Here is a 23,744-nt window from a genome sequence, read left to right as displayed (position 1 = left end):
ATATCACCATTTTTATGCCTTATTCTTGACAATGCAGCTAAATGATGGGAACTTATTATGAATGTGCCATATTATTGCTTTATTACATCACTGAATATATTGCAAGGGAAAAAAGGACAAAGTATGAATATTAGCGAGTATCTATTGATCTTTCTGTAACACTACATTCCGCCTTCCACCATGAACACTGTGGAATCCCCTTAACGAACACTTCTGGTCTACGGAACGCCTGACGAAAGAGGGTAGAACACAGGATTCCTCAGGACACCTTTCACTCACTCATGCTCCCAATTTTCTTCCAAAAAAAAGTCTAAAGCATTCCACATGCTGGGAATTTTTAATCACCCTAGAAAGTCATTCTTTCTTCAAAAAGGAATCTAAACCTTATTTTTAAAGATACAGAATTTAAGCCTAACAAGAGAAACAGTTTGAATCCTCACATTCAGAATGGAGTATTAATAAGAAGCTAAACTATAAAATCCATTAAGGCCAGGTCTATGCTTTATTCGATTTTATAATGCCTGGCACACAACCTGTACTCCAGAAATGTTCACTGAATAAATGTGTGAATGAACACATGAATAAATGCCTGAGTTAAGAGGAAGGAATGAAAAGAGGAAAAGAACACACGATTCTTAGTATTTCATTTTTGATTTTAGCAGTCTGATTGCAGAGAGACAGGAAGTATAATAACTAGTTACTACAGTTACTCATCTCTAGACATACAGAGTCACAAAGGATGCTCTATGGTGTCAAGGAGAAAAAGAAAGTGCTGCAAGGAATATATGCCTCCCGCCAACATGCTCCACTTGCCTCTCAGGGAACATATGTTTACAGCTTTCTGAAGTCATGTGTTTAAGGTGGCTTTTTTCAAATACTGTTTTCCAATTTTGTTTGGTAGACTTATGTGGAATAAGAAGAAAAATGAAAATGAACCACATTTATAAATTACTGTTCATACTAAGTTCAATTTTATTTACCAAGAGTATTTGCTCTTTACTATTGACTCAAACAGTATTTGTAATAATTGTCTCAGAAGACACGAATAAATTTTATTAAGATTTATTCAACAGGAAATACTTTTTAATTCTTATTTTTTCATCTAATACCAACATCTTATGGCACTGAAGGTAAGTCATAGAAATAGAATTAAAAACTGTATAGAACATAAATATTCTATTCATTTTAAACTATACATTAAAATGGAATCTCAATTGACTAATGAGATAAGAAACATGGTGAGACTTACTTATTCAGAGCAGTGTCTTCTAAGAGTTCTAGTGGTAAGTAAAGCATTAGGGTCACTTCAGCAAATACACCACCACTGACCCTAAGGTAGTTTACATTATGCTTCAGAATGACATCAGTGAGCAGTATTTGGTTTCTATAGTGTTGTGGGTTAGATCAAATATTTAAAACTAAAGTACATGATCTTTTAAAATTAATATGCCTTCTAACATAACACTCTTATGTTATTTGTTTATAATAAACACTTTATAAACAAATGACCATGGAACACAGTTTCTTCTTTTCATTATATTATAACATGAAAAGTCAGTATGTCAGTATGTCAAAACAAAGGACAAATTATAATAAATAATAATAGGCCTTTCCATAAGCAGATGACTTATCAAGAGATGTAACTACTTTAATTGAGGAAAACATTGTACACAAACTTCAGCTACAAAGCTATTTTACAAATCACCCACTTGAACTGTACAAACTGAACAAAACAGGTAGAATGTCTGGGATTAATTTATAAGAGAAACCTAAGTCTACATATGCTAAAAGGAAAGATAGTTAAAAATACAATAAAAACTAGTAAAAAATCAACAATTTCCTATTGTCTACTTCCCAAAGTCTATATTAGCTGCAATGTTTTAGCTTAAACTCTACAGCCTCTCCGCAATGTAAAATTCTGCTGCTTCTTTTGATATTTTTAGTTACATGTAATTTTTTCTTTATAATTCTTTTCCAAATTTCCATTAGCATAATTGTATTTAAAATGAATTTTTCAGAATAATATAATTTCTAGTAACGAGTAAAATCTCTTCAATCTTACTTGAGTAATCTATAACCTTTTTGCTTGTAAATTTCCCCCTCAAAAAATAATGATTTCACAGCATGAAAGATAAAATAAATATAATGCATTTGGAGCCTGAAATGCTGATCAATGATATTTTGATTGAACAGTAAGAAATACCACCCAGAAATGATGGATAAAAACACGTAAGACTACAGACATTGAAGATGAATTCCTGAGTACCCAAAATTTAGAGGTGAAGGAGCTGAAAGGGAACCAGAAAAGACTGAAAAGGAGTGTGTTGGGAGTCCTCAAAGCCACCCTTGGGTTTGGTGATTCACTATAGGACTCACCGAATGCAGAAGTCATTATACACAATCATGGTTTATTACAGTGAAAGGATACAAAGCAAAATTAGCAAAAGAAAAAGGCACATGGGGCAAAGCCCAGAGGAAACCAAGTGCAAACCTCTAAGCAGTCTTCCCCAGTGGAAGCACACAAGACCCACTTGATTCCTCCAGCAACAACCTGCAACAACACGTAAAGTGTCGCCTGCTAGGGAAGCTCTTTAGAGACTCAGTGCCCAAGGCTTTTATTGGGAGTTGGTCACATACTCTGCCTAGCATGTACCCAGATTCCCTGAAAGGGAGTGCCCTGAATAAACCATGTGGTTTATACAGTATATACAGCATAGTTTAGGAACAATGAGTCACTCTTATTATTTAGGGAAAACTGTACATTAGTGTAGAAAACAGTTCACTAGCGAGGTTCCAGACACAAGCCAAGGGCCAGCTTTGCAGGCAGGCTCTTCTAAGGATAGAAAGGCCCAGGCCTGCTCTGTTAGGTGTATACAGAAGTCCTTGCCCAAAGGTACAGTATCTAGACTATAAATGAGCAAGCAAATAATTTCAATGTAACATACTAAGTGCTATGTGACACCTTCTATATAACCTACTACAAGTACCAATCAGTTTGGTACACAATGAACTTTCCTTTCACCCTGGGATAAGCCTGTTTATTAATATTTTTATGCCGGCTCTATGTTGACTTTTTTTAACTAAAATTTTACATTCTTGTTTGAAATAAAACAGGCTCTTAATTGTTTACAGCATTATTTCTGAGTTGCAAAAATTCTCTATGTTTTCCCCTGTGTTACAAATTTTTTCCTCCTGTAGTCCCTAATTCAATCTTGACTGCCATAATCAGAAAGACAGAAAGGGCAAGAATACTTTTTTCTTGCACCTGTAGTGGACATCTTAGCAGCAAACAGTAGTTGCTCCAGGTCTGTCAATAGATACAACATTAGGTTGCTTTTTAGTCTCAAGAGGTCATGGTCATGTCCCTATACTTTAAATCACAAAAGTAGTACCTTCAAATGTAGAATAGGATCTATGCTATCATAAATAGAAAAAGAAGAAAGGGCTAAATACATGTACACAGTCTACTCATGAAATATATAAAAGAAAATGCTTTAACAAGAGAGACAGGGTTGGGAGAATATGACATAATAGAAAATATATATATATATTGGTCTCTGCCCCCAGTTCCTGGCACAGAGCTCCTAAAACCCTTGAAATTTCTCAAGTGATAAGAATACTAGGAGCATCTCTTATTTTAACATTTGCCTTTGACCCTGACACAGGGTTCCTAAAACTCTTGTAAAATTGGCAAGATCACTAGGCCAGTCAAGATGATGGAATAGAAAACACAGTGCCTGCCTCCTCCCACAATGCATCAAAATTACAACTAAGCTACAGAACAACACTGACACCTGAAGACTAGCTGAACATAATTCCTATAACTAAGGATATTAAAAAACAGCCACTTCGAGATTGGTAAGAGGAGCAGAGACATGAAACAGGCTAGTCCTGCACCTGTATGTGGCAGTTAAGAATCGGGAGATAGGGAAAAGGGGGTAAAAAAAAAAATCAGGAAGGATATCTTGGCTGCAGATGTCCTCCCTGAGAAGCAATGGAGCCCAGCCCCATACCAGGATCTCCAGCCTGGAGCACCAGTGCCGGGGAAAAAAGTCCCTATAACATACGGCTGTGAACACCAGTGGGGTTTGCATCTGAGTGAGCCAGAGGGCTCCTGGAATCCTAGGCACTCCTCCTGAAGGGTCCGCGCAAAACTTGCTTGCTCACGAACTCACTCACTCTGAGCTCCAGTGCTGGGGCAACAGCTTGAAAAGCACTGGGGACACACAGAGAGGAGCTGAATATACTAGCTTCGAAGTGAAAGTTGAAAGATCAGGGCAGCTCTCTCCAGAGACAGAAGCACTGGCAGGTACCACTGCTCCTTTGTTGAACCTACCCTCAACCAGCAGGAAGGCACTGGTGGGCACCAAATCTCTGTTCTTCATCAACTTGGTTAACACTGTTCGCCCCCTCTGGTGATTCCTTGAGACTCTGCTCCACTCTGTTCCTGCGCCCAGTCAGAGACGCTTCCAGTGGCTTTTCCATACAAGCTACCTACCTTGGCTCACACTGCAGACTTTCTTAAAATCTCTTAAAAGTTCACAAACCCAAACAAGCAGTAGGTGATCTCAGCATGTCGTATACCATTTGTTAAGCAGCCTAAAGCCTGGCACAAGCAGCAACTGGTTCCAACATGCACTGTAATTCTCATCAGGTGGCTCTAACACTGGCATAAGCTGCAGCCAGTGTTAGCTTGAAACGTAGCTTCAACAAAGCAATCATAAGCTCAGCAAAAGTGGCAGCTGGCCTCAGCTCATATTGTGGTGCCCACCAAAAGAAGCAGCTGGCTTCAGTTCACAGCACAGCCTCTCCCAATCACCTTAAAGTCCAACATAAGCCGCAACATGAGTAGGTCACATTGTAGCTCCCACCAGGCAGCCCAAAGCCAAGCACAAACAGTGGCTGACCTTGGCTTGCACCTGAGCCTCTTCAAAGAGACTTCAGATTTAACAAACCCAGTGGACAGCTTCAGATCACACCAGAGCACCACCCAACATGCTCCACAAACAAGACATCCCAAGGGCAAACTCAGATGGCACCAGAGCCCTGCTAAAGGGACTCCCACTGCATGGACGCGGCCCCCGCACGACAGCTTGTTTGCTGTAGTCATGGCCAGCCTTCAGAGCCAGTCAGCCTGAGGGTCAATCCCATTCACTCACGTGCCAACAGCAATAGAGGCTCAACTACAACACAAGGGCACACACAATCTACATAAGGGACATCCTTGAAACACCTGGCTCAAGTGACCAGGAGGCTTTGCGACTAGGCCTCACAAGACATCTACTACATAAGGCCACACTGTACCAAGACAGATGTAGTAGATCTACCTAATACTTAGAAACAAACACAGGGAGTCAGACCAAAATGAGAAGACAAAGAAATATCCCAAATGAAAGGACTGGACAAAACTTCAGAAAAGATCTAAATAAAATCCAGATAGATACTTAAAAACGCTAGTGATAAGAATGCATAATGAACTTAGGGAAAGGAGAGATGTACTCAGAACTTCAACAAAGATATAGAAACCATAAAAAAGAACCAGTCAGATATTAAAAATACAATAAATGAGATGAAGACTACATTAAAGGAATTCGACAATGGATAAAGCAGAAGACCAAATCATGATATGGAAGACAAGGTAGCGGAAAACACTCAATCATACAGCTAAAAAAAAAAGAATCAAAACAAATGAGGATAGTTTAAGGGGCCTTAGGACAACATCAAAGGTACCAACATTTGCATCGTATCAGAACCAGAAGGAGAAGAGCGAGAGCAAGGGAATGAAAACCTATTTAAAGAAGTAATGGTCAAGAAAACAGACATATAATCCAGGAAGCACAAAGAATCTCAGACAAGATGACTCCAAAGAGGCTCACACCAAGAATCATCATAATTAAAATGCCAAAGGTTAAAAACAAAAAGAGAGCCTTAAATGCAGCAAGAGAAAAGCACTTACCTACCTAAAGGGAGCTCCCATAAGACTGTCAACTAATTTGTCAAGAGAAACTTTGCAGGCTAGGAAGGAATGGCACGAAATATACAAAGTGATGAAAAGCAAGAACCTAAAATCAAGACTGCTCTACCTGGCAAGGCTATCATTTAGCATTAAATAAGAGATTAAAAAAAAAAAAATTCTGTAGACGTATGTCACCACTAAACCAGTATACAATAAATGTTAAAGGGACTTCCTTAAGTAGAAAAGATGAAAAATGTGAATAAGAAAATACAAGAAAGAAAAAAATGCTCACCAACAAATGCAAACACTTAGTAAAACCAGTAGATCAACCAACTATAAAGCTAGAACAAAAGTTAAAAGGCAAAAGTAGGAATAACATGTATAATTACAAGAATATAACAAGGGATACACACAAACACATACAAAACAAGTAAAAAAAAAGAAATCATAAATGTGAAAGGGATGAGTAACAATTGTACTTATTTTAGAATGTGTTCTAACTTAATCATCAATCTAAAATAGACTGCTATAAACATAGCTTGGTATATAGGAAGCACATGGTAACCACAAATCAAAATTCTACAAGAGATATACAAGAAACAAAGAGAAAGAAATTCAAACGCTTTATAAAAAGTCATCAACATGCAAGAGAAAAGAGCAAGAGAATAAGAAACGAAGAACTACAAAAACAATCAGGAAACAATAAAATGACAACTACACACTAATCAACAATTACTATAAATGCTCCAATCGGAAGATACAGGGTGGCTAAATGGATTAAAAAACACAAGACCTATACAAACGCTGCCTACAAGAGACCCATTTCAGATCAAAAGGCACACACAGACTGAAAGTAAAGAGATAGAAAAAGATAAGCCATGCAAATGAAAATAAAAAAAGGCTGGGGGAGCAATACTAATATCAGACAAAACAGACTTTAAAATAAGAGTTGTAATAAGACACAAAGGATATTTCATAATGATAAAAGAATCATTCCAACAAGACATATCTCTTGTAAACATCTATGCACCCAACATAGGGGTACCTAAATATATAAAGCAAATACTGACGGACATAAAGAAGTTATTTACAGTAATATAGTCAGAGTCGGGAACTTTAACACCCCATTGACATCAATGAATAGATTACCCACACAGAAAATCAGTAAGGAAACAGCAGCCTCAGTAACACTTTAGATCAGATGGATTTTATTAATATTTTTAGAACATCTCACCCCCAATGCAGCAGAATGTTTTTCAAGATAGACTATATATTAGGATACAAGACAAGTCTCAATAAATTTAAGAAGACTGAAATCATATCAAGAACCTTTTCCAATCACAATGGTATAAAACTAGAAATCAATTACAAGAAGACAACTGAAAAACACACACACGTGGAGGCTAAACATGTTACTAAACAATGGGTTAACAATGAGATCAAGGAAGGAATCAAAAACTACCGGGAGACAACTGAAAATAAAAACACAATGACCCAAAATCTATGAGACACAGCCAAAGCAATATAGGCCTACTTCAAGAAACACGAAAAATATCAAATAAAAAATCTAACTTTCCACCTAAAAGAACTAGAAAAAGAATAAACAAAGCCCAGCTTGAGTACAAGGAAGAAAATAATAAAGATCAGAACAGAAATAAACAAGAGAGTCTAAAAAAAAGAATAGAAAAAAAATTAATGAAACTAAAAGCTGGTCTAGCCAGACTCATCGAGAAAAACAGAGGGTCCAAATAAAATCAGAAATGAAAGAGAATAACTGACACCAGAGATGTATGAAGTATTATAAGGAAATACTACAATTATATGCCAACAAACTGGTCAACCTGGAAGAAGAGGATACATCCTTAGAAACATACAATCTTCCAAGACTGAATCAGAAATAAACAAAAAATCTGAACAGACTGATAACTACTAACAAAACTGAATCAGTAATCAAAAAACTCTCAACAAACAAAAGCCCTGGACTAGATGGCTTCACGGGTGAATTTTACCAAACACTCAAAGAAGAAATACCTATCTTTCTCAAACTAGTCCAAAAAATTAAAGACGTGGGAAGGCTCCCAAACTCATTTTACGAGGCCAAAATTACCCTGATACCAAAACCAGAGAAAAACATACAAAAAAAGAAAATTAAAGGCCGATATCCTTGATGAATATAGACGAAAAAATCTTCAACAAAATATTAATGAACTGAATTCAGCAATACCTTAAAAATATCATACATCACGATCAAGTGGGATTTTTTCCTAGAATGCAAGGCTGTTTCAATATCTGCAAATCAATTAATGTGACGTGACACATAAAATGAAGGATAAAAATCATATAATTATCTCAATAGATGCAAAAAGCCTTTGACAAAATCCAACATCCATTTGATTTTAAAAAACTCTCATCAAAGTGGGGAGAGAGGTTCTACAACATAAGAAAGGCTCTATACAATAAACCCACAGCTAACATCATACTCAATGGTGAAAAGCTGAAAACCTTTCTCGAAGATCAAGAACAAGACAAAGATGTTCACTTTAATCACTTTTATTCAACATAGTATTAGAAGTCCGAGCCACAGCAATCAAGGAAGAAAAAGAAAGAAAAGGCATCTGAACTGGAAAAGAAGTAAAACTGTCACTATTTGCAGATAACATATTGTATACAGAGAACCCTAAATATTCCACCAGAAAAATTAGAATAAATGAATGTAGTAAAGTATGATACAAATTATACATGAATAATGAACTATCAGGAAGAGAAAGAAAACAATCCCATTTACAACTACATCAAAAAGAATAAAATACCTATGAATAAATTTAACCAAGGGGGCAAAAGACCTGTACTAGGAAAACTACAGGGCACTGAAGAAAATGAAGATACAAATAAATATAAGCATATACCATGCTAATGGATAGACAGAATTAACATCATTGAATCATCCATACTACCCACAGCAATGTACAGATTCAATGCAATCCCTATCAAAATACCAATGGAATTTTTCACAATCTAGAACAAATAATCCTAAAATTTATACGGAACCACAAAAGCCCCAAACAAGGCAATCTTGAGAAAGAAGAATAAAGTTGGAGGTATCACACTACCTGATACCAGACTATACTACAAGGCTATGGTAATCTCTTCAGTATATGGTGCTGGGAAAACTGGACAGATGTAACTACATCCAACTAAAATGTTTTTGCACAGTAAAGGAAACCATCAATAAAACAAAAAGACGACCTACTGAATGGAAGGAGGTATCTGTCAATGATATATCTGATGAGGGGTTAATATCCAAAATATATAGGAATTCATACAACATAACACCAAAAAAAACAATCTGATGAAAAAATAGGCAGAGGTCCTGAATAGACAGTTGTCCAAAGAGGACACACAGATGGCCAACAGACCTATGAAAAGATGCTGAACATCACTAGTCATCAGGGAAATGCAAATCATTTCCACAATGAGATATCACCTCATACCTGTCAGAATGGCTATTATCAATAAAGCAACAAGTGTTGACAAGGATATGGAGAAAGGGAACACTCGTGCACTGTTGACAGGATTGTAAATTGGTACAGCCACTACGGAAAACAACATGGAGCTTCCTCAAAAAATTAAAACTAGAACTACCATATGACCCAACAATCCCACTTTTCGGTATTTATCAAAAAAATCTACAACACTAATTCGAAATGATTTGTGCATCTTAACGTTCACTACAGCATTCTTTACAATAGCCAAGATATGGAAGCAACCTAAGAGTCCATCGACAGAGGAACAGATGAAGAGGTGGTACATATACACAATGAAATATTACTCAGCCATAAAAAAGAATGAAATCTTGCCATTTCCAACAACATGGATGGACTCAGAGAGCATTATGCTAAGTGAAATAAGTCAGGCTGAGAAAGACAAATACTGTATGATTTTACTTATAGGTGGAATCTAAAAATAAAAGAAATGAATAAACAAAACAAACAAACTCATAGATACAGAGAACTGATGGTTGCCAGATGGAAGGAAGGTTGGGGGAGTGGGTGAAAAGGGTGAAGGGATTATGAAATACGAATTGGCAGCTATAAAAACAGTTACAGGTATATCAAGTATAGCATAAGGAACATAGTCAATAATACTGTAAACACCATGTATGGTGTCAGATGGGTACTAGACTTATTAGGGTGATCACTCTGAGGTGTGCCAGACCTAAGTTTTAAAAAAAATTAATAGAAGCATTTCTCTACATTAATGGTCATTAAACATGAAAAGGTGACTTATGGTAAGCCCTTAGATAGTTTATACTAAAGACATGGCACAGATGAAGACTGGTCACACCAGGAAGATTAACCATGTGATTAGACGGGTGGACCTTTGAGCCACCTGACATTAGTCTGACCTCAAAAGAAAGAAGGTCAGGAGTGTGAGCCGCATGGGCAATGATTCAATCAGTCATGCTTACACAATGAAACCCCAGTTAAAACTCTGGACATTGGAGCTCAGGTGGGCATCCTGGTTAGCAACAGTCTGCATACTATCACATATTGACGTGCCAGGAGGGTGACACATCACTGAGGCCAACACACTTCATGTTTGGACACTCCCACACTGTGCCATGTGTCTCTCCTGGTGGCTGCTTCTGATTTGTATCGTTTTGCTATAATGAAACTGTAATAATAAGTATAGCACTCTCCTCAGTTCTGTGAGTCATTTTAGTGAATCACACTTGAGGGGTTATCTGTAGCCAGCTGATTAGAAGTGAGGATGGCCTGTGGACCCCTGAACTGCAGCTGTGTCTGAGGTAAGGGAAGTCTCGTGGAGGACTGTGCCCTTAATCTGGGAAGTCTGGACCAACTCTGGGTAGTTGGTGTCAGAAGTCATTGTAATGCTCCTCAAATCCTTTTATGAGGTATAAATGGTGGAAAATGAGCCACGTGGAAAAGCAGTGCCCATGAATAGCATCAGTATCTAACAAATAAATTTATAAAATCATGACAATGTAGTGTTACATGAGATTTGTACTATCAGCTATTGCTGTCACTAGCTAAAATGAATATTGCCCCTTTATATATTATTGACAGCTACTATGTTTAATTACTCATTCCAAGTACAGTGTCACAGAGCTTTAATTCAATATACAGTTTCCAAACAACCTTTATTAGTTTGTTTTATAAATCCTAGATGAGATCACCTAAGGAAAGCTATTGTCAAATCATTTTACATTTTTCCTAATATCAAAAATTGTATATTTTGCCTAATTTTAAGGCCACAATTATTCAGGCAAAGTCAGTAAATGAATGCTAATGAGGTATAAAATTAGTCAAATCATAAATTATTCTTTAATAAGACTCGATGTGCATCAAAAACAATTCCTGCTTCAGTTGGCAATAAAAGAAACATCCCATGAAAATTAAATTCTACACACCCAAGAAAACTGTTTATTTTTGCAATGGGGACCTTCATTCATGCGTTCAAACTATCTTTTCTAAGCACTAAAGTGCCAGGCCTGTGCTAGGCAGTGAATACACAATGTCAGGCAAGCTGGTGTGCCATTGCAATACAAGAGAGAACCCAACCAGTTAGAAACTGTCCTCCCAGAGAGAACCAATGCCATAGGAGCACAAGGCAAAAATGGCCAACACTATTTTGTAAATGTAATAAAAGGGTGAAACTGTCATGCAAGAAACAAGAAGCCATTGGAAGGTTTGAAGCAGAGACTAACACGATCAGATTTGTTCTTCAGAAGGATATGAATGGGCAGTACAGAAACTTAGTAGAGAGGGGAGACGGCAGAACAAAAAGAACACAAGAAAAAAAATCTAAGTGAGACGATAGAGACCTACATAAAATAACATCTGTAGGATTGGAGAAAAGTAAACTTATTTGAGGTTTAGGCATTAGAATCAACTGATCTCTGTAATTACTTGCTGTGGGCTAGAGGGAAGGCAAGGGTGACCAGGCAGCCAGCTCACAAGAGCACTAAAAGTATGAGAGAAAGAAATTCATTTTTGCACATGTTAATTTTGAGGCCATGACATCCAAATACAGATAGCTGAACAGTAGAAAATTAGATGTACGGATGTGAAGTTCATAAAAGAAGTTGGGAATGGGATAGAGATTTAGGAGTCATGAGCAAATTGATGGTAAATAAAGCCCTGTAAGTGAATGAGGTCACTCAAGGAATGTAAGAAATGAAAAGAGGGCCTAAGACAGAGTCCTAAGGGACCCCTACCAAGGAACAGGCAGAGGTCACTGTAAGTTAGACTTTAAATTCTCCATCATTTGTGACTGTAATAACCAAAGAATAATTCTTAATGTAATTCTCAAAAACTACACACCTACTTTTAAAAAGATGTAAAAGAGGTCAGGAAATTAATATTTACTTTCCACCAATTATGTGCCAGTCATCTTTTCATATGTATTCAATTACTGCCACAATAACTTTTTATGATAGATGCCAATTCTTAAGATGAGGAAACAAAGAGCTTAAATAATTTGTATCAGGTCACAAAGGCATGACAGCCACAACTCAAAGCAACTTGCATCCCCAGAATTTCAAAGTAATTCTGTCTGACCTTAGTGCTTGAGAGAACCTAACACTAAACTTTTAAAATATGTCTTGAAATAGTCAAATTTTGATTCATAAAATTTAGGACTAAAAGATAATCTACCTTCTTTATATTACAGATAAAGAAATTGAGGGCCTTAGAGATTAAGGGACTGAACCAAAATATGTAGAATATTTAAGATCACCAAAGCTGTACGTTAGCCAATAATCTGTAAGAGAAACAGATCTGAAAGTGTTATCTATATATCCAATACTAAAAGTACAGCATTCACTTTCAGCTGTTTTTTTAATAGACACAAAGAATCCACTAACTATTCAGTCTCTAAGCAAATATCCCTTGGTACCAGCAGCATATAAATGCAAGGCAGCTAACAATTTAAGAATACATCAGTGGTCACAAAAAATAGTCCACATGTGAACAATGCTGTAACCAAATGAATTCATCATATTTGACTTCTTTTATGTGAAAAAGTTGCAGTCGCCATCAATAATACAGAGGATACATTTTTTAAATATTCATACGTTTTCTTTTAAAAGGATGTATACCTACCAACAAGCCAAAATGGAGTAAAAAGTTCCAAATATTTTCATGTCAAACCATAATCAAAGAATCAGTATAGCTGCAGTATTAATTTCTTTACAAGTCCAAGATAGTCGTCAATAATTAAAATGGTCTTTCACCAAATAGCATTTTGTATCAATCATCTGTCTTTGATTTTTAAATAAAAGCAAGTCCACCATTTTCATTCAATTAACATCCTTTCTCACACACTCTCCATTCAATTTTTTCAATTAATTTTCAATTATGCATATTTACTGCTATAGTTTCCTTAAATCATAATCAAGGCAACAACATTTAAAATAGGTACAAGGTCTTCGGTATGTATTATATTTCACATATAGTCCATACTGTCACATGTAAGATTCCAGAAAGGAAAGTTACCCGACTCTAAAAATACCTTTTCTCTGACAAGACAAAGCTCTTTCACAACAGTCTGCTAAGAATATCTTAAAATCAATTTAGCACACCTAGTGACATACCTAAGGAACCCCTGGTCTGTTGACTGTTTGGTGGTATGTTTTCTTTAGCCATGGAGATTAATATTTTACTGTTTTCAGAAAGCTTCTCTGATGCCTTTCCCTGAAAGAGACATGATATTTACAAAAGCGAGGAGGGGGGAGGAACCTACAAAATAGACAATTCATCTTAGTACTCTTATTAAACAACTTGACGAAATTATGCAGTACATCAAAGAAGAAATTTAACTGTACTGTTTGAGGAATTAACCAAAGGTATTTTTTTTTCTTTTTTTATTTCACACTGTACAACCCCCTTCAGTGCTCACAGCCCACAGGTAAGGGGCTGGGCAATGGTTTGAGGCTGCAGGTTACTCTGGCATGGGTCCACTATGAGAGGCCCACAGAGAAGGGCCCGCCAAAAATCTGTTACCATGCCTGAACCAAAGGTATTTAAAACTATAATAAATGTTCTAATTTTTAGCTCATTCACTCATCAACAAATATTAGTACTGAATTCCTCCCAGGCACTGTTCCAGGCACTATAAATACATGAGTGAAAAAAACATACAAGAATCTCTGCCATCATGGAGCTTATAAACTACTGTGGAAACAAACAGCAAATATAGTATGTAATTAAACTATGTAACATGTAGAGACCAATAGGGAGGGGCTATGGAAAAACCAGAGCAGGGTAAGGATGCCCAAAAATGATGGAGGAGAGGCTGCAAGGCCTTTCTGAGCAGGTGATATTTGAACTAAGACTTAAAGATTATTACTATGTACCACTTAATATTAGAAATTATAGCAAAGCTGTATTTAAAGTTATGTAATAACTCTTTCCAAACACTGTACTAAGTTCTAAGAACTGGAGAGTAGTTAAGAGAATGGACTTTGGAACTGGACATGTGAGGATTCCAATCCCGAACCCTCCACTGTGTGCACCCAGCCAAATTACGTAATCCCTTTAAGCCTCAATTTCTTGATCTGTAAAACAAAAAGAATTCTACCTCACAGGGATATTGTGATTGATTGAGATAATACATGTAAAGTCCTTGGCACAACTCCTTGTACATGGCAGGAAGACACAGTATGATGGTTATGAGAACAAGCACTGGATTGAGGTTGCCAGGGATCAAAGCCTAGTTCTACAATCACTTTAGTTGCATTACTTACCTTCCCATTGCCACAGTTTACTCATTTGGAAAATGACAACAGTACTTATCTCACAGATTCAGGTGAAATATCAAATATGTATCCTCATAAGACTATGCCTCCTCCATATTTAGCACACAATAAATGTTAGCTATGTAAGTAAGCCCCTTTATAATTAGGGTATCCATGTTATTTATCATCTCATCCATACTTTTGTCCAGGACAAATGCTAAAATAGATGAGACACTAGGACAATAGGTAATCCAGGACTGTCTTGGGCTAACCAATATATAGGGTTACTCTCATTATAATGGACCAATGGCACAGATTAATCTACATCCTTCACCTTATTACATACACTGAACCCAGGAGAGAAGGTGCCACATCTGTCTAGATTAGTGCTGTATTCTCTGAGCCTGGCACAGGACCCAGCACAGTCTGAATAAGTATCTGCTAAACAGATGAATCACTCTTTTATCAAAAATAGGAAAGCTTAAGAAAGCTTTTTCAGACATTGCTTTCAGAAACATTTTAATAAACTTATATTCTGAAAGTATACACAATAAGAGAACTATTCTAATAAATTCATTCAAAATAACTTTTGTTGATATCAAAAAAATTTTAGTAAGAAGATAGGAGAACCTGTAAGATAAAACTCCACAGAAGAAAAACCGCATTCAAAATTACTGACATCTTATCCAGAGTCAGGCTCTGAGTTAGGATGACTTGCACAGCCACAATGAAGTATGAAACTGAAGATTTTCACTCTGAAGAGGATGTTTCACATTTATACAGGGCTAATCATCAGAGACACTTTTAATGAAACATGTTCGAAGAAAATGATTAACTTTACCTTCATTTCCATGTAAGGTGGGTCATTTTCCAATTCTGCCTTATCTTTGGCCAATTTGGCTTTTTGCTCTTCAATAAATTCATCCAAATTATCCGCCATTTTGCAGGTACTTAAAAAAAAACTTTAGTGAGCATGGCTATAGCAATATCAGAGTATTTTTAGACTAATTATTATCTGATCAAGATGTTGCCTGATTTCTGCACTACTATTCCCTTGTAAGAAGCGGTCTCTAAGGAGACATTTTCAGACTACGCAAAATCCTGCTCCTGACCAAAATGTCTGAGATTTAGCAGCAACTGGTGATTCTTAACTGATCCAATCTTTGATTCTAAATGTCTGCAAAATGCTAATTTTCCAATTCCACCACTCCCTGCATATTTACCAGTTGGCACTTAACCATTTTATTCCTTTGTCCAAATTTCTCTGCTTATTATCAGTATGAATTCGTGAATTCTTATTTTTATCAGTAAGCCTTGGAATTGTTTTTAAACTCATAAGCTGTTGTTTCTATTGCAAATAAACTTATATACCATAAAAGGCACCCATTTTAGTGAATAGTTCCATAAGTTTTAGTAAATGCATACAGTCATGCAATCATCACCATAATCACTATTGATAATGCTTCCATCACCCCAGAAAGTTCTCACATGCCATGTTATAGTTGATCCTCACTTCCAACCCCACCACAGGCAACCATCTATCTGCTATCTGTCTCTATAGTTTTCCCTAACCTGGAAATTTCATGTAAATAAATCATATAATATGTAGTCTTTGGTGTCTGGCTTCTTTCACTTAACATATGCTTTTGAGATTAGACCTTATAGTAGCATCTATCAATAAGTAGATTTTTTTTTTATGCTAAGTAGTATTCCATTGTACAGAAATACCACATTTTGTTTATCTATTCACCTACTGCTGGATATTTGGGTTGTTTCCATTTTTTGGATTATGAATAATCCAGAAATATGAATAATTCTATGAACATTCATGTATAGGTTTTTGTGTGGACTTATGTTTTCAATTCTCTTCACTACATACCTAAGAAGGGAACTGCTGAGTCCTGTGTAACTCTGTCTAACATTCTGAGGAACTGCTAAGCTGGTCCCTCTAAGTGTGTAGTGACTGTATCATTTACATTCCAACCAGCAGTGTAAAAATTAACTTCAAACAGATCACAGACTTAGATATGAGAACTATACAACTTCTAAAAGAAAACATAGAAAATATTTGTAATCTTGGGCTAGGCAAAAATGTCTTACATACGACACAAAAAGCGAAACAACTGATTAAAAATCGATAAAAAATAGATAAACCCTCACAAGAGGGTTGCAATTTCTACATTTCCTCACCAATGCTTGGTTATTTTCAGTCTTTTTGATCTTAGTCTTTCTATTGGGTGTACAGTAGCATCTCGTTATGGTTTTAACTTGCATTTCTCTAGTGACTATGATGTTGAGCATCTTTTCATGTGCTTATTTGCTGTCTATACATCCATATACATAACCATTAGCAAAGTATCTTAAATCGACTACCCATTTTTAAAGCTAAATTTTCTTATTATTGAGTTGTAAGATTTATATATAAATATATAGTATATACTTATATATATATACTGGATACAAGTTCTTTTTCAAGAATGATTTGTAGATATTTCTACCAGTCTGTGGTTTAAGTTTTCTTGATAATGTCTTCTTTTTCAAGGTTTTGTAGAGCAGTTCTAAGCTCACAGCAAACTGAGTGGAAGGTACAGACTTACCGTATATACCCTGCCCAACTCACACACAGCCTCCCCGATTATGAACATCCCCCACCAGAGTAGGGTATTTGCTACAACCCATGAATGCACATTGACACGTCGTTATCAACCAAAGTCCACAGTTTACAAAAAAGGTTCACTCTTGATGTTGTATATTTCATGGTTTTGGACACAGTGTATGACATGGATCCACCACTGTAGAATCATACAGAGTAGTTGCACTGCCCCAAGAGCCCTCTGTGCTCCACCTGGCCATCCCTCCCTCCCCTCTAACCCCTGGCAACCACTGATCTTTGTACTGCCTCCATAGTTTTGCCTTTTCCAGAATGTCATATAGTTGTCATCATAGACTATTGGCTTCTTTCACTTATTAGCATGCATTACTAAGGTTTTTCGTTGTCTTTTCACGGCTTGATAGCTCATTTCTTGTTGGTGCTGAATGACATTCCATTATCTATATGCATCAGTTTGCTTATCCATGCCTTCACCTACTGAAGGACATCTTGGTTGTCTCTAGGTTTTGGCAATTATAAATAAGACTGCTATAAACATCTGTGTGATGATTTCTTAAAAGCAAAAGTTTTTAATTTTTATAGTCCAATTTATCCATTTTTCATCAATTTTAATCAATTACTTGTGCATTTTGTGTCATACGTAAGGACATTTTTGCCTAGCCCAAGATCACAAATATTCTCGTTTGTTTTTTTTACAAATTTTATAGTTCCCTAAGTCTATGATTTGTTTCAAGTTAATTTTTGCAAATGGCGTAAGGTAAGGGTCATCAAGGTTCAGGGGTTTTTTGCATGTGTATATAAAATTATTCCAGCCCCATTTTTTGAACAGACTATTCTTTCCTCATATAACTTTTTTAAAATATGTTTTTCAAAAACCCACGAAACTTAGTGACTAATTAGATATGTGGCAAGAAAGGAGCACTGATGCCCAGAAGTTTAAATCCTATAAACTAAATGTGGATGGAAACCTGGACACAAATAAGTTTGAAGAAACTAGCTGGTTTGGAAAGGTGTGGTTTAGATAAGGTGGAGCTAGTAAAACGTGGTAATGGAAATTTCCAGCAGATTAGAAATTCAAGGCTCTACTTCAAGGAAGTGGACCACAGTAGAATGTTTACGAGTTAACTATTTTAAAAATGATAGTTGAAGCTGTGGTAAATGAGCACAGACAGGGGGGGAAAAATGCTGGGCAATGTTCATTTGAGGGAGTGACAGCAGAAGCTAGAAATAATACAAAGGAGGAGTAATTAAAAAAAAAAAGATATATAAAAAACCAAGTCGACATAATTTGCGGAGAAAAAGAGATACAAAAAACAACCAGTCAGCAATATCAAAAGCAAGAGAGTTAAGGGAAAAAAGCATCCACTGAATTTAATGTTTGAGGGATAATGTAATCTGTGAAAATGCAGGAAAGAAGCTTTACCTGAAAAAAATATGCTGAAACTTGTATCAGTGTAGTATATAATAGGAACTTCATTCTATTATTTACTTCCAAAAAGAACACAAGATTTTAAAATATGGCTTTAGCAAAATATATTCCAAACCAACAAAAGTTAGTATGTTTTAGCAATTTTTAATTTATTTGTCACAAAAGATTTTTCCTAGTAAAAATTCAAAACAGCTCAACAGCAAATGATACTTTTCATGCTAAAAAGTCACTTTTCCAAATCTGACATGTCTGATAGAAATAAAAGATAATAGGATTATATAATATATATACTTTGCTATAGAATTTTATATAAAATTTAAGCGGAAATGTAATTAAAAAAAAAAAAAAACAAGCCTCTTTCACTATGACCTGAGGCCTCCACATAATTCTGTTAATGACTATTAACTTAACATGTTCATTTAGTTGTTGAATCAGACTTTGAAAGAGCTCTAGAATTTATGAATACTTAAATGCAACAGTAACCATAGTAGAAAAACACATTTTTAAACAATGGTAGTATAATATATACCATAGCTAAAACATGACATTTATGATATTTATGTTTAATCATTTCTAATTTTGTTATACTATCCAATCTGAGTATATCTCTACTATTAAGCTGAAGAGTCAAAGACACTAACAAGCTTTCTCATGAAATGTCCTCCAAAGAACACCAGGAACACTACTGCAGTTAAACTAGTTGAGTTTATTACTCATTGCATCAACATGCAACCTTGATGCCCACCATGGGGAGCTCTAGAGTGCTTTAATAAGAGTGTTAAAAAAGACAGGATTTGGGCTTGTGTTAGGTGATTTGGAGGAGGGTTTAAGAAATTAGAGCTTTGTCTACGGCCATGCCACCCTGAACACACCAGATCCCGTCTGATCTCAGAAGCGAGGCAGGGTCGGGTCTGGTTAGTACTTGGATGGGAGATCACCGTGGAATACCAGGTGCTGTAGGCGTTTAAAAAAAAGAAAAGAAAAAGAAAAAGAAATCAGAGCTTTGCTCAGTACCGAATGCTACCAGGAAGTGAGGGTAATTCTATGATTGGACATCTTAGTAAAAACGGATCTATAGGGTGAGGCTAAAGCTGTAACTAATACAGGCAGCAGTCACTCATAGTAGCTGGGAGAGTGCGTAGTAATGTTTGGCATTTTGTGGCTTAGACAACATTAATGTTTTGTCTGTGTTTGTACACAATTACTGAGTGGTATTGTTTTTCTCTTGATCCATCACGGACACAAAGCAGCCTCAGCCTCATCTGATGTTGATGTTCTGTGCAACTGTTTATCTTCAACAGAACATGAGGCCTAAGCAGGTAAATTCTTAGCAACACCAAGGCTTTGGTGATAGTACAGCCAGCTTCTTGCTGTCGTGGCCACTTTTCTCTGTCTTACTCTTAAAAGCATGTGGAAATTTTCATAAAACAATTTCAAATACAAAATCATTCATTAAGTTGGAAAATCAGAGACTGAGTCAATGGGTACAACCTAAGTAAAAAAGAGAATAAGAATATTTGTAGTTTAGAGATTAAGTTATGAGAAAGATCAGCTGAAAGAAACCTAAATGGAATTCTTTATCTTCCTTCGCTCTACAATATAAAATCACTCTCAACTTTTTTCAAGATGTCACCAGTCCCCCGCCCCTCAGTAGCTGTGTCCATAGTAAGTAGATGATAAACAGTTTTCAGGAAAACAGTTTAAAAGACCTAGATTTGAAACCCAATTCCATCACTAATTGACTGTATGTGACTGACCTCAAATATGTTCCTTAACCTCTCTATCCCTGTTTCCTCATCCGTCAAAGAGAAACATCTACTCCAGTTGTAATGAAGAAAAAACCAAAGTAATGCATGTAAAATGTATGGCACACCTGACATGTTGAAATCAATGAGTCACAACTGTTTTATTAATTCTTGTTATATTTTTGTAATCTTTGTATACATCAGTACTTACCTTGTTTTAAAAAGCTTCCAAAGTACACTGAGATTTAAATCACCAATAACTGATACTTGGTTATCATAATCCAAATCAACATCTCTAAATCTTAAAACTTAAGCCTTTAGACTTATCATACAAATACATATAAGCAGACCAGAACATACTCATTCTGCTAAGGCTAGGCAAATCTAAAAACCAAGGAGGACCCAAAAATAACTGAGTGTGCCAGATTCCCTCTCTCAGTTTAATCAAGCACAAAGAAAAGGAGAAAATGTTGCTCCCATCCTTTTCTCTCAAAGTGCAAATTTCCTTCCCACTATGGAAGCACGAGGAATAGAAAATACCCTCCTCCAACAGAGGGTGTTGTTCTAGATGCTGGAGAGATGAACAGTATGGGATCCTTGCCCTCAAATTTGGACAAGATAATGCCCCCTCCCTCAGTGGCTCACAGTCTAGCCAGACAGGAATTTAGGGATTCAGTATGAGGTACCCATAAAAGATCCAGTGGAGGTATCAAGAAAATAATTTTAAATGTCTGGAATTCAGAAAAGAGCCCAAGCTAGAAAAAGAAATTAGCAGTTTTTAAAATGATTATTAAAGCTATAGAAGAGGTTGCCTAGAAAAAGAGAGCCTAGCACAAGAGAACAGGACTGAGGACAGAAGAGTAGGGAGTGACAACACAGGGGAGGAGCCGGTGGAAGAGTCTCAGAAGAGGGAGGGATCAGGGGAACCAGGACAAAGTTTCTCATTTCCTGCCCACCCAGACATCTTCCCACCAAATAAAAGGTGCTCAGTCTTTTTCTCCTGGCACATGAGCAAGTGACTTCCATGGACACAGCCGTATTTTAACAAATCCCCCTAAACAATGCTAACAACTAAATATCATGTGGCTAGGGGTAGAGAGGGAGATTGGGGATCAGGATACGAAGAGAGTAAATATAGGCATACCCCCATTATACTGCACTTCACTTTATTGCACTTCACAGATGTTGCATTTTTCTACAAATTGAAGGCAAGACTCTCCACCAGCAAAAGAATACAACTGGCTTTATTGTGGTGTTATGGAACCAAACCCACAATATCTCCAAGGTATGCCTGTACACAAAAGCACTATTAAGTCTGTTAGCAGCTGTTAAGAACACATCATTAATGGTGACTAAAGAAAGACAGTAGTATAAATTACATAGCCTTTGGGTGATGCAAAATTGCCACAACGCTTGTGCAAACATTTCTGTCTCCCACTCAGGAAAGCAATCAAAGTAAATCAGAATGATGTTTAAAAAGGTTATCTGAAATCTGCTCAAAGTTTTAACAGATAATTCACATTTGTCTGAAAACTTCGTTTGAGAAAAACCATACTGAAAGCATCGTTTCAATTTACCCTATCTAAAACCACGGGCTCCCTTCCAGAAGGTCATCTGTATTGCAAGAGACCCAAAATTTCATCCCTGGGGAGCATTTCAGGAGATACTTAACCACCGGAAGGTCAGTGTCCTCCCAGGGAGAACGATAATGCAGGGGAAAAAATCAGAATTGTACTGGTTTCCATGGGATTCCTTCTTGTCAACATGACAAGCTATTTTTTTTCACTGAAAATAGAACCTCTCTGAAGATTACTGTCTTTTTACAAACTCATGTGGGTTGCTGTTAGGCTTTTGCATTTTCCAAGGTGTTTGTAAACTGGGTAGTTTACTTTACAATTTAGTCTTCCAGAAGTCCAAGCTAAACATCTTAACCCTATAATCTTGAGAGCCAATCTCTCTCCAAAGATGAGTCCCAAGGCTAACACTGAAAACTGGATTCGAATCTCAGATAACAATCCTAAAATCAAGGCAATTAGAAGAGGTTCACGCTCAAAGAGCCAGGTGGAACCAAGGTCGTAATAGCACCAGGCTCACAGGGCTGGGGTGATTAATTTGGACTTGCAAAGCCTGGGGAACAGCGCCGGGAGCACAAGCGCTCAGTGAACGTGAACCATTAACCCGCGCCGGGGGAGAGGGAACGTGCTCGGAGGTTTAGCGGAACAGCGGAGACCGGGCAGCTGGGCAGGGAAGGCACCCGGGAGCCAGGCACAGCGCGTCTCTGGGCGCTGTGGGTGGCGGCCTCCTCAGGAAGCGTCAATGCGTTGTCAGGCAACCGGGTCTCTACGGCACCCGAGGCGGCTCCGGGAGTCCAGACCGCGTAACCAGGGCACCGCCCCCGGGCCTGGGAGGCAGCCGCGAGACCCCCGCCCACAGGGAACCCCCGCCCCCCGAGAACCTGGCACTGCCCCAGACGGACTGCTGCGAGACTCGGACCCCAGGCACCGCCCCTGGCCCTGCTGCCGCCAGACCCCGACCACGACCGTCTAACTCGGGCGCCGCCCCTCGTTCCGCGGCCGCGAGAACTCCCCCGGCAGGAAACCCCCGCCCACCCACCACCATAACCCCGACACTGCCCGCAGCCCGGCCGCCGCGAGCCCTCCGCCGCAGGCATGATCGTACCCTGCCCCCGCCCCGGGCACCCCCGCCCGCCGCACCGCGCCCGGCCCGCTCTCCGCCCGCGGCCCCCGAACGCTTACCCGGGAAAGCGGGCTCGCGTCGGGGGAGACGCACAGCGCCACAGCGGCAATCTTCGCGGTCCGAGGTAGTGGCGGTAGCCGCCCGGCGCGGGCTCCGCCTCTTAAGCCGAGCCCTCCGCCCGCCTCTCGCCAACGGCCGAGCGCGGCCCCGCCCCCATGGGGGCCACGGGGAGAGGCCGCGTGGCCTCGGGCGCCCCCTGCGGTCCCGGAGGCCGCACAGTCGCCCGGCGGTTCGCGCGCACCCAGGCTTTGTACTCCGCCACCTGGTTCTACTCCGCCCCGGGGCTCTTAAACCACGGGAGCCATTCCCCAAGCTAAATCGATATTAACCCCCTCAAACTCTCCAAATCACAGCCAGCCTTGAAACAAAGTCAGAGCCTGGAAAGAAAGAAGGGAGGGGTGGCTGTGAGAGAAAACCTGTTGGCATACCTCTCCAGCGTTACACCCGTCCCAGGACTCTGGTCAATGTTTTGTCCTGAGCTTTTACTA

The 23,744-nt window shown here is 38.1% G+C and overlaps 1 protein-coding gene, 1 non-coding gene and 2 pseudogenes across 2 annotated transcripts in view; 1 reads left to right on the top strand and 3 right to left on the bottom strand.

Annotated features, from left to right (window-relative positions):
- Positions 1-23,397, bottom strand: part of CSPP1 (centrosome and spindle pole associated protein 1) — a 104,650-nt gene extending 81,253 nt beyond the window's left edge. The window contains 3 exon segments of the mRNA XM_039841810.1: positions 13,572-13,671; positions 15,556-15,664; positions 23,256-23,397. Of these exon segments, the coding sequence (XP_039697744.1) occupies positions 13,572-13,671; positions 15,556-15,654 (199 nt within the window). The 5' untranslated portion in view covers positions 15,655-15,664; positions 23,256-23,397.
- On the bottom strand, positions 3,191-3,323 carry LOC120585627 (uncharacterized; annotated as a pseudogene).
- Positions 13,850-13,985, bottom strand: LOC120585628 (small nucleolar RNA SNORA42/SNORA80 family). Its single transcript, XR_005648463.1, has one exon. It is a non-coding gene; the product is annotated as a small nucleolar RNA SNORA42/SNORA80 family (small nucleolar RNA).
- On the top strand, positions 19,599-19,717 carry LOC120585655 (uncharacterized; annotated as a pseudogene).
- Positions 23,398-23,744: the final 347 nt, after the last annotated feature.

The sequence above is a fragment of the Pteropus medius genome, unplaced genomic scaffold (genome assembly GCF_902729225.1).
Source record: "Pteropus medius unplaced genomic scaffold, Ma_sr-lr_union100, whole genome shotgun sequence".
Lineage (NCBI taxonomy): Eukaryota > Metazoa > Chordata > Mammalia > Chiroptera > Pteropodidae > Pteropus > Pteropus medius.
The sequence above is the reverse complement of the archived record's forward strand: the minus strand, read 5'-3'. Positions and strand labels throughout refer to the sequence as shown.